We start from the raw sequence: 12,531 nt of genomic DNA on the forward strand, positions 1-12,531 counted from the left end.
TGCTGCTCGTTACGCATCAACAGCACCCTGCCCTTTCACCTCTGGGGACGTTTCTGACCCAGTCACAGCGTAACACTGACTCACGTGGATGTGTTGAGTGATTTTGCTGTGTTACGTTGAGTAACGATGTTCCTTCTGTCTAGCTGGGTGTGTATGGGTGTGCTCATGCGGTGTGTGTGTGTTGTAGGAGTGCAGGTATAATTTGGCCAGTCCTGAGGATCTCTCCCCGGCAACCCTAAACTCTCCCAGCTACCTGTCTGACTCGCTACAAGGCTGTACTTCACTGGCCTACACACATGTGAGTCAACACGCTTGCGTGCGCGCACACACACACACACGCATGCACGCACGCACACACACACACACACACACACTCTGAGTTCACACCTACAGCCCAGTGTAACAGAAGTGGTTTGGGGAATCATGTTTGCTTGTTGACAATCTTTGCCTGAGACCTGACAACTTGTCTTAGCCCACCCGAGCAAATGCCGTAGGTCTAGGAGGCTTAACAAGGTAGCTACGGTCATGCAATCTATCTAATCAACAGGGTCAGAGAGCACATACTCAGTCAACGTATCCAACCTGAGAAAACACAATAAATCGTACTGAACTGGTGAAGAAATGAATTGGTCATCCATTGATGGTATTGGCTGTTGCTGCTCAGTGTGTAGGGTTGGGGGAGACAGGGAGATGATAGCCCCCGAGACAGACCTGGATAGGAAGTCCCCCCTCACACCCCCGAAGGGCCTCTCAGAGTTAATCAGGAGGAGGCCGTCCAGTGGTTGCATCCCAAACAGGCCCATAGGTCTCTGGTCAAAAGTAGTGCACTAATATGTAGGGAACAGGGTGCCATTCGGGACGCACACCCTTGTTGGGGTTCCGTGTGGTGGACGCTTCGCATTCAGCTGCAAAGAACATGCCTCCAGATGAAGAGGAAACGGCAGGGAGGAGAAAAAGGACGGAAGATGCCGTGTTCCCGGGAACGGCAGAGTCTAGACGATGGCTGTGCTCTTTCATTTACACATCAAACACTGGGAATGATGTGTGAACGGCAACAGCAAATGGGATAGATGGTATTTGAAACCGAGACGATTGGTAAGGGGGCCAAGATAAAGATAATGGATACTGTGTCAGGTAGACAGACGTAAGAGAGACATGACTAACTGGAATCTTACCGGTTCTGACAAAGCTTTTAAAACTCAGTGAACAAGGGAGCTACAGTGGCAAGAAAAAGTATGTGAACCCGTTGGAATTACCTCGATTTCTGAGTAAATTGTTCATCAAATTTGATCTGACTTTCATCTAAGTCACAACAATAGACAAACACAGTGTACTTAAACTAATAACACACCAAATGATTGTATTTTTCTTGTCTATATTGAATACATCATTTAAACATTCACAGTGTAGGTTGGAAGAAGTATGTGAAGCCCCAGGCTGATGACTTCTCCAAAAACTAATTGGAGTCAGGAGTCAACTAACCTGAAGTCCAATCATTGATATGAGATTGGAGATGTTGGTTAGAGCTGCCCTGCCCTATATTAAACACTCACAAAATGTGAGTTTGCTATTCACAAGAAGCATTGCCTGATGCGAATCATGCCTCGAACACAAAATAGATCTCAGAAGACCTAAGATTAAGAACTGTTGCCTTGCATAAAGCTGGAAAGGGTTACAAAAGTATCTCTAAAAGACAAATTGTCTATAAATGGAGAAATTTCAGCACTGTTGCTACTCAACCTAAGAGTGGCCGTCCTGCAAAGATGACTGATGACATGACAGCGCAGAATGCTCAATGAGGCTAAGAAGAATCCTAGAGTGTCAGCTAAAGACTTACAGAAATCTCTGGAAGATGCTAACATCTCTGTTGACGAGTCTACGATACGTAAAACGCTAAACAAGAATGGTGTTCATGGGAGGACACCACAGAAGAAGCCACAGCTGTCCCAAAAAAACATTGCTGCACGTCTGAAGTTTGCAAAAGAGCATCTGGATGTTGCACAGCGCTTCTGGCAAAATATTCTGTGGACAGATGAAGCTAAAGTTGTGTTGTTTGTAATGAACACACATTACTATGTGTGGAGATAAAAAGACAGCACACCAACATCAAACCCTCATCCCAACTGTAAAGTATGGTGGAGGGAGCATTGTGGTTTGGGTCTGCTTTGCTGCCTCAGGGCCTGGACAGCTTGCTATCATCGATGGAAAAATGAATTCCCAAGTTTATCAATACTTTTTGCAGGAGAATGTAAGGCTCCTGAGTGGCGCAGCAGCCTAAGGCACTGCATCTCAGTGCTAGAGACATCACTGCAGTCCCTGGTTTGAATCCCAGCTGTATCACATCCGGCCGTGATTGGAAGTCCTGACCTCAACCCAATTGAGATGCTGTGGCATGACCTCAAGAGAGCGGTTCACACCAGACATCACAAGAATATTGCTGAAATGAAACAGTTTTGTAAATGGTCAAAATTCCTCCTGACCGTTGTGCAGGTCTGATCCGCAACTACAGAAAACATTTGGCTGAGGTTGTTGCTTCAGGAGGGTCAACCTGTTATTAAATCCAAGGTTTCACACACATTTTCCAACCTGAACTCTGAATATTTACACAGTATGTTCAATAAAGACATGAAAACGTAGAATTGTTTGTGTTATTAGTTTAAGCAGACTGTGTTTGTCTATTGTTGTGACTAAGATGAAGATCAGATCCAATTGTACGACCAATTTAAGCAGAAATCCAGGTCATTCCAAAGGGTTCACATAATTTTTCTTGCCACTGTATATCTGAACTTGTCCAATAAGAACACAGATCTTCGTATTCCGTTGCAAAACGTTTTGTTACAGTGTGCCCTACTAAACATAACGCAGGTGCACCAGACCACCCCATCAGTCTGCTAAGTGTGTTATTCCCCTCCAGTTCTGGCTGTGGGAATAAGAACTCAGTCATAATAACAGTCAGTCAGGATTACACACAGACAGAGACAAGGGAGAGAAGGAAAGGAGAGAGTGTGAGAGAGAATAAGAAAAATAGAGAGAAAGGAAGAGGCGGATTAATGTATGTAGGTCAGTCATCTCGGGGTCATGGCTTCTGTCATTCTGCACTCTCTCTCTCTCTCTCTCTCTCTCTCTCTGTTTTTGTCTTCTGACCACCCACAGGAGATAAAAGATTAGACTTCCATTCTGCCAACATCTTATTCTTATTCACTCTTATACACATTCTAGTAACTTCCCTTTCTCTTTATCTCAGATACAGTACATTCTGCTTAGTGCTGACCCCATTTCCTTCTCTCCCTCTCCCTCTTCATTCAGGATACTGCTAATCTGACCTAACATTCCAACAGAGGCCCGGGTTTGATCAATTGTTTATTATTTGATGGTCAACGGAAAATTCCTAGACTGACTTCAGTCAAACAGTCACAAAATGTAGTACTGTTAACCAAGGAACTGTAGTAAAATGACTATAATGTACCAAGAGTTATAGCTCCGCTTGCTCTAGTCATCAAATGGTCTTTCCGTCCTCTCTTCAGGAGAGATCAACTTTTGTCTGGACTGTACTGTCTGGATGCACTTTGAGAGATTTGGAGTTTAACCAAGGAACTGTAGTAAAATGACTATAATGTACCAAGAGTTATAGCTCCGCTTGCTCTAGTCATCAAATGGTCTTTCCGTCCTCTCTTCAGGAGAGATCAACTTTTGTCTGGACTGTACTGTCTGGATGCACTTTGAGAGATTTGGAGTTTCTCCTTCAAGTAGGAAAAGGCAGAAGAAAGAAAAGAGTTTGGATAGTTCCTGGAATAGAATTTTAGCACCGTGCACGCACACATGCACACACGCCTGGCACGCCCGCACCGCACGCTAACGCGCACACACTACCTCCACCTCACGAAGGCACGGTCTCCCTGTAGGAACCACATCCGCCGTGATATCGGCTTCCGTTGAACTTTTGGAAAGCAAAAATAGAGGAGTAAAAATAGAGGATGCGAGAAAGAGAGAGAGTTCTTTCCTGTGGGCTTCCGCCAGAGCAGAGGACATCTGGTAAGGATCAGGATCGGCCAGTCAGGGAGCGTCCTGTCAGCCAGGGTAGAGCTAGGGCGGGAGGATTCCTAACAGGGATGGAAAGCTAGGACACACACACACGGGCGGCCAGGCCGACACACACACACACCCACTGTGTACACTACAGCTTAAGTAAAAGGTCACATTTCCAGAAGTTGATGGGAAATAAAAGGCCACAGGTGAATATACTGTCCTATGCCGAGGAGTCTGGCCGGGAGTAAACATTTGAACAAATAGCGGCTGAACAGGCTGAACCAGGCCAGAGGGCAGGGGCGGTGGTGAACTAGTGAAAGTATCCTCCATCCATCAGGGAGACCAGCAGAGGAGTCACAGGGATTAGTTTTTTATTAAGTATTTATTAAGGATCCCCATTACTCTTCCCAGTGTCCAGCAACATTAAGGCAGTTATATACCATTTAAAATATTACATGACATTACATTTCATAACACTTTTTACAACACATTAACTGTGTGCCCTCAGGCCACTACTCTACTACCACATAAACTGCATGACCAAAAGTATGTGGACACCTGCTCATCGAACGTCTCATTCCAAAATCATGGGCATTATAAAAACCCTTTGTTGCTATAACAGCTTCCACTAGATGTCTTTCCACTAGATGTCTTTCCACTAGATGTTGGAACATTGCTGTGGGGACTGGCTCACAGTCAGTGTCAGTGTTCCAATTCAGCCCAAAGGTGTTCGATGGGGTTGACGTCAGGGCTCTATGCAGGCGAGTCAAGGTCTTCAAAACTGATCTCAACAAACCATTTTTGTATGGACCACGCTTTGTGCACCGGGGCATTGTCATGCTGAAACAGGAAAGGGCCTTCCCCAAACTGTTGCCACAAAGTTGGAAGCACTGAATCGTATAGAATTGTATTGTTTGTGTCAAGTGTTAAGATTTCCCTTCACTGGAACTGAGGGGCCTAAACCAAACCATGAAAAACAGCCCCAAACCATTATTCCTCCTCCACCAAACTTTACAGTTGGCACTATGCATTCGGGCAGGTAGCGCTCTCATGGCATCCGCCAAACACAGATTTGTCTGTCGGACTACCAGATGATTAAGCGTGAAAAAATCATTCCAGAGAACATGTTTCCACTGCTCCAGAGTCAATGGCGGCGAGCTTTACACCACTCCAGCCGAAGCTTGGCATGGTGCATGGTGATCTTAGGCTTGTGTGTGGCTGCTCGGCCATGGAAACCCATTTCATGAGGCTCCCAAACAAACAATTATTGTGCTGGCATTGCTTCCAGAGACAGTTTGGAGCTCGGTAGTGAGTGTTGCAACCGAGGACAGACGTTTTTTAAGCGCTACGACGACGCTCAATCAGGCCTTTGTGGCAGAGGGTCCAGACGAAAGCCACTCCTCAGTAAAAGGCACGACAGCCCGCTTGGAGTTTGCCAAAGGCACCTAAAGACTCTCAGACCATGAGAAACAAGATTCTCTGGTCGGATGAAACCAAGATTGAACTCTTTGGCCTTGATGCCAAGCATCACATCTGGTAGAAACCTGGAACCATCCCTACGGTGAAGCATGGTGGTGGCAGCATCATGCTGTGTTTTTTCTTCAGCGGCAGGGACAGGGAGACTAGTCAGGATCGAGGGAAAGATGAACGGAGCAAAGTACAGAGAGATCCTTGATGAAAACCTGTTCCAGAGCATTCAGGACCTCAGACTGGGGCGAAGGTTCACCTTCTAATAGGACAACAACCCTAAGCACACAGCCAAGACAATGTAGGAGTGGCTTCGGGAGTCTCTGAATGTCCTTTAGTGTCCCAGCCAGAGCCTGCTCTAACATTTCTGGAGAGACCTGAAAATAGCTGTGTAGCAACGCTCCCCATCCAACCTGACAGAGCTTGAGAAAATCTGCAGAGAAGAATGGAAAAAACTCCCCAAATACAGGTGTGCCAAGCGTGTAGCGTCATACCTGAGAAGACTCGATGCTGTAATCGGTGCCAAAGGTGCTTCAACAAGTACTGAGTAAAGGGTCTGAATAGAGTCTGTAGAGTGCGTTTAGGATGCGGGTGTTTGATTAGTTGTGTACTGTGGGTCAAAGTCAAGGGAAGATGGGCACGGCCAGAACATGGAGGCCTTGAAGTGTGGACAAACCGAGGGTTTACTCAGTCACGAGGGAATGAGTAAGGCAGAATGAAAGCTGATGAGTGCTGAACGACGTTGCTCAACGAAGAAGGGAGACTTGCACAAGAAAAGGAGTGGTTTGCTGACAGTGGAGTCCGTGTGTGTAAGTCTTCAGAAGGTTGACAAACACGCATTCGCTGCTATTGTAAGCAGAAGACCATGGGCAATGAACAAAGAGATGCTTATTTCTCACACAAGCATGGCAGCGTATCTTACTGATCACACAAGCATTTCTGTAGAGTGTAGAGACACTGCTTCAATGTTCAAGAATCTCCATGGGAATGTTTCTAAGTTCCGGGAAAGTAGCCTGTGAAAAGGCACTCATGTTTACCTCACCAACTCCATTGATTAGATCGCTGCGACATGTTTGTTTACTATGTCCCACTCTTCCTGAATTGATTGGGTGTGGATGTCATCAAGTGTATGATGACACAATGTTCTGTACTGTCTGGTCTAATTCATGCACTTAAAGAGAAGATGCCTGGTTATCCCTACTTCGTCTGATCTGGCGGACTCGGTAAACACAAATGCTTTGTTTGTAAATATTATCTGAGTGCTGGAGTGTGCCCCTAGTGTCACGCTCTGGTCTAAGTATTTTGTGTTTTTCTTCATGTATTGGGTCAGGCCAGGGTGTGGCATGGAGTTTTTGTATTGTGGTGTGTTTTGTCTTGGGGTTTTGGTGTGTATGTATTTGGGATTGTAGCTAGTGGGGTTATCTAGCAAAGTCTATGGCTGTCTGGAGTGGTTCTCAATCAGAGGCAGGTGCTTATCGTTGTCTCTGATTGGGAACCATATTTAGGCAGCCATATTCTTTGGTTGTATTGTGGGTGATTGTTCTGAGTGTATTGATGTCCTTAGTCTGTGTTAGTTTGCACCAGTTAAGGCTGTTTCGGTTTTCACTACGTTTATTGTTTTGTAGAGTTTGTGTTTTGGATTCGTGTTACGTTGTGTGATTAAACATGGATCGCAGTATACACGCTGCAGTTTGGTCCGACTCTCCTTCACCACATGAAAACCGTGACACCTAGGTAACCTTGAATTTAAAAAAACAAGAAGATCGTGCCGTCTTGTTTGCTTGATAAAAGGGATTTGAAATGATTTACTCTTTTACTTTACATTTTAGAAATTACATTTACTTTTGATACTTAAATATATTTAAAACCACATACTTTTACACCTTTACTTAAAGTAGGATTTTACTGGGTGACTTTCACTTTTACGTGAGTCAAGGTATCTTTACTTTTACTCAAGTACGACAATTGGATACTTTTCCCACCACTATCTCTGTGTTATCACTCTTTCTTTCATCCCACTCTTTCTTTCATATTCCCAGTTGCCTTGCCATGATTAAATGCAGTGGTAAGTGCTTTCAGTTTTGATTGATGCTGCCATCAATCCACAGTTTCTGGTTAGGGAAGGTTTTAATAGTCATAGCGGGTACAACATCTCCGATACACTTCCTTATAAACACACTCACCGAGTCAGCGTATAAGTCAATGTTGCTCTCTGAGGCTACCCGGAACATATCCCAGTCCACGTGATCGAAGCAATCTTAAAGCGTGGAATCCAATTGGTCAGACCAGCGTTGGATAGACCTAAGTACGGGTGCTTCCTGTTTTAGTTTCTGCCTATAGGAGGGGAGCAACAAGATGGAGTCATGGTCAGATTTGCCATTAGGAGGGCAAGGGAGGGCTTGTGTGCATCGCGGAATTTAGAGAAACAATGTTACTCGCTCGTGTACCGCAATTGATATGCTGATAGAATTTAGGTAGCCTTGTTCTCAAATTAGATTTGTTAAAATCCCCAGCTACAATAAATGTAGCCTCAGGATATATGGTTTCCAGTTTGCATAAAGTCCAGTGAAGTTCCTTGATGGCCGTCTTGGTATCACTTGCGGGGGGATATACACGGCTGTGACAATAAACAAGGAGAGTTCTCTTGGGAGGTAATGCAGTCGGCATTTGATTGTGAGGAATTCTAGGTCAGGTGAACAAAAGGACTTGAGTTCCTGTATGTTGTTACAATTACACCATGAGTCAATCATGAAACATACACCACCGCCCTTCTTCTTACCGGAGAGATGTTTATTCCTGTCGGCGCGATGCACTGAAAATCCCGTTGGCTGTACCGACTCCGACAGCATGTCCCAAGCTAGCCATGTTTCCGTGAAACAGAGAGTGTTATAATCCCAGATATCTCTTTGGAAAGCAACTCTTGCCCTGATTTCATCGACTTTGTTAACTAGGGACTGTACATTAGCGAGTAATATACTCAGAAGCGGGTGTTTGGTATGCGGGCATCCGAAGCCTCACTAGAAGACCGCTCCGGCACCCTCTCCTCCGGCAGTGTTGTTTTGGGCCGGCCTCTGGAATCAGTTCAAATGCCCTGAGCAGACAAAGGATCTGCTTTGGGAAAGTCATATTCCTGGTCATAATACTGGTTGTGCTGGTAAGTTGAAGACTCTCTGATATCCAATAGTTATTTGCGGTTGTATGTAATGACACTTAAGATTTTCTGGGCTAACAATGTAAGAAATAATACATTTAAAAAACTAAATACTGCACAGTTTCCTAAGGACAAGAAGCGAAGCTGCCATCTCTATCGGCGCGATGTTACTTATCTTGATGGACCAAATTTGGGAGTCTGGCTCATGGACAACAAGTGGTGAAAGTAAGAACTACAATTGAAGACAAAAATGCAGTCAAAGAAGAGAATAATTATTCTGCCAACAATTTTATTGCGAGGACATAGGGACATACTAAGGTAAAAAAGGAACGTGAGCAAGTGTTTAAATGATCATTCAAATGAGTGCAGGATTTGAGTAACTTGATAAAATGATGGAAGTGAACACTGGAATTGAACAAATCATTTTGGAAAGAGCAACCATTCTTATAGTACTAGAGTTAGAGGCTACAGAAGAGGATTTAGATTCCCATGTACTATAGGGACTTTACTGTCAGTTTTATGTTCCTACTATGTTTGGTTGAAGTTTGGCCGAACAGTTTCAATCAATCCGAATGGAGAAAGCCCATTAAAACCACTGACAAATCATTTGTTGCCACGCTAGTGTCACACACAACCCAAAAAGCATATTTAGAACTTTATCATTCAGAATGATAAAAAACGTAAACATTTTGAAAATACAGTGATATGGTATCTTGGCTATATCGCCCAGCCCTAATTGGGTGCTATGCTAACACCACAGAGATCCAATGAAATTATATGTAATTCTATGCACAAGACATTCTGTACACCACACTCCTTTACAGGCCCAATAATTCTCTACCGACCCTGTTCTTTCTTTCTCTCCCTCTGTCTTTCTCTTTCATGGTGACTTCACCATACACTATTATTGGTGACAATCAGATCCCCTTATCATTCTGTCACTGTCCCTAGTGTCTGGCTGCTCTCCCTCCCTGGTCACCTTGGCAACCGGCATCATTATCCTCTCTCCCTCAGTCTCTCACCTTGCCTCTCTCTCTCTCTCTCTCTCTCTCTCTCTCTCTCTCTCTCTCTCTCTCTCTCTCTCTCTCTCTCCCTCCCTCCCTCTCCCTCGTTGCATCCCTCCCTCTCTCCCCCGCTCTCACTTTGCCTCTCTCTCTCGTCACCCTCAATTTCCCCTCCCTCTCTCCCTCACTTTGCCTTTCTCTCTCTTTGCCTCACTTTCTCACCCCCCTTTACATCGCCTCTCCATCCCTCAGTTTGATCTTTCCCTTGCCCCTTGCACTCTCCCTCTATATTAAAAATGGCATAAATGCCAAAATGCCATATCATAACCATATGCCCTGTCCCCCCCTGTTTCACCAGGATACTCAGCCCACCAATGTCTATCCAGATGACAACGGCTCAGTGTTGACGGACGACACCTCCAGCCAATCATCAGCCGCAGCTGACAATGAGGAGAGGAGGAGTGCCTTAGAGAAGAGCATGCAAGTGGTTCCCCTTTAGTTACACAGCACAACACTACACTTTGCTCTATAACGGATCCAAAGTGTGATGTACAACACAGCATTGCCATACGTACCAACACACCGCCAGCAGTTACATGAGAATGTCACTGTGTCAAGACTGTTTGCAAATACTTTGTTTTGATGGGGATGACAGGGGGCACCAAAAGTCTGCAATATTTGTCATCCTCTGCCTCTCTGTCCAGGTACGTACTGAAGGAACTCATAGAGACAGAGAAACTGTATGTGGAAGACCTGAGGTACATAGTAGAGGTGAGAGTACAGTATTATATGCGTATTCAATGACAGACATAAAAAACAGTGGCTTATGAAGTTTGAAAACCCACCCAGGTATTATATCACCTGGCCTTGAAAACATTGTCATCACAATACCTTCAGTGTCTTTCAACACCGCTTGGTCTGGCTCCAAAAACGGCCATTTCTGTTATTGGGTTGATTTGATGAACGTCTGGACACACCTACTCATTCAAGGGTTTTTCTTTATTTGTACTATTTTCTACATTGTAGAATAATAGTGAAAACATCAAACTATGAAATAACACATGTGGAATCATGTAGTAACCCATTTTATTTTTTTTAAACAAATCAAAATATATTTCAAATTTGAGATTCTTCAAAGTAGCCAACCTTTGCCTTGATGACAGCTTTGCACACTCGTGGAAATCTTTCAACCAGCTTTACCTGGAATGCTTTTCCAACAGTCTTGAAGGAGTTCCCACATATGTTGTGAACTTGTTGGCTACTTTTCCTTCACTCTGCCGTCCAACTCATCCTAAACCATCTCAGTTGGGTTGAGGTCGGGTGATTGTGGAGGCCAGGCCATCTGATGTAGCACTCCATCACACTCCTTCTAGGTCAAATAGCCCTTACACAGCCTGGAAGTGTGTTGGGTCATTGTCCTGTTGAAAAACCAATAATAGTGAGACTAAGTACAAACCAGATGGAATGGGGTATCGCTGCAGAATTCTGTGGTTGCTATGCAGGTTAAGTGTGCCTTGAATTCTAAATAAATCACTGACAGTGTCACCAGCAAAGCACCCCCACACCATCACACCTCCTCCTCCATGCTTCAAGGTGGAACTACACATTCAGAGATCCTCCGTTCACCTTCTCTGTGTCTCACAAAGACTAGGCGGTTGGAACCAGAAGTCTCAAATTTGTACTCATCGGACCAAAGGACCGGACCAAGCAAGTCTCTTCTTCTTATTGGTGTCCTTCAGACGGGGTTTCTTTGCAGCAATTCCACCTTGAAGTCCTGATGTTGAGATGTGTCTGTTACTTGAACTCTGGGAAGCATTTATTTGGGCTGTAATTTCTGAGGCTGGTAACTAATGAACTTGTCCTCTGCAGCAGAGGTAACTCTGGGTCTTCCTTTCCTGTGGCAGTCCTCATCAGAGCCAGTTTCATCATAGCGCTTGATGGTGTTTGTGTCAGGATTTGGCCAGGGTTGTTCCGGTTTTTGGTCACTAGATGCCCCCATTGTGCCTTTTGACCTTTTGTTTTCCCTTGATCCCCATTATTATTTGCACCTGTGCCTCGTTTCCCCTGATTGTATTTAAACCCTTTGTTTTCCTCTGTTCTTTGCTCTGTGTTTGTATGTTAGCACCCAGCCCTAGTACTCTGAGAACTCTTGTTGAACCCGGTGGACTCTCTTGTGGAATTCTGTTTTTTTGTTCTTGTTTGTTTGTTTTTTGAGTATCTTTTGAGGCTTTTTGTGCTTTACCTTCCACCTTGTGGATTTACCTTTTTTGTCTTGGAGGATTACCTTTGTTCTTGTAGGATTCCTTTTGAGGTTGTGGAGTTACATGTTTTCCTGAAGAACTTCACTTTTTACTTCATTAAATACACCGTCTCAAGTACTGCTGTGTCTGCCTCATCTTCTGGGTTCTGCCGACTATTCGTGGCTCAGTTGGTTAAGTGACTGTTTCTCACTCCGGAGACCCGGGTTCGTAACCGGGTCCTGACAGTTTGAGACTGCACAATGAAGAAACTTTCAAAGTTCTTCAAATGTTCCGCATTGACTGACCTTCATGTCTTAAAGTAATGATGGACTGTCGTTTCTCTTTGCTTATTGACGCTGTGCTTACCATAATATGGACTTAGTCTTTTACCAAATAGGGTTATCTTCTGTATACCAACCCTACCTTGTCACAACACAACTGATTGTCTCAAACGCATTAAGAAGGAAAGAAATTCCCCAAATGACCTTTTAACAAGGCACACCTGTTAATTGAAATGCATTCCAAGTGACGCAGGTTGAGAGAATGCCAAGAGTGTGCAAAGCTGTCATTAAAGCAAAGGGTGGCTACTTTGAAGAATCTAAAATCTATTTTGATTTGTTTAACACTTTTTTGGTTACTACAT

General features: G+C 44.3%; 1 protein-coding gene across 5 annotated transcripts in view; it reads left to right on the forward strand.

Annotated features, from left to right (window-relative positions):
* The window catches only part of arhgef25a (Rho guanine nucleotide exchange factor (GEF) 25a), a 144,053-nt gene that overhangs the window by 85,856 nt on the left and 45,666 nt on the right, over positions 1-12,531 (forward strand). For 4 of the 5 annotated variants that reach the window (XM_035739246.2, XM_035739248.2, XM_035739244.2 and 1 more), the window contains 3 exons: positions 188-298; positions 10,007-10,128; positions 10,353-10,419. In XM_035739246.2, coding sequence (XP_035595139.1) covers positions 188-298; positions 10,007-10,128; positions 10,353-10,419 — 300 coding nt within the window. The remainder of the gene's footprint in view (positions 1-187; positions 299-10,006; positions 10,129-10,352; positions 10,420-12,531) is intronic. The other variant, XM_035739247.2, reaches the window with a different exon arrangement.

Source organism: Oncorhynchus keta, chromosome 27 (assembly GCF_023373465.1).
Source record: "Oncorhynchus keta strain PuntledgeMale-10-30-2019 chromosome 27, Oket_V2, whole genome shotgun sequence".
NCBI classification, from domain to species: domain Eukaryota; kingdom Metazoa; phylum Chordata; class Actinopteri; order Salmoniformes; family Salmonidae; genus Oncorhynchus; species Oncorhynchus keta.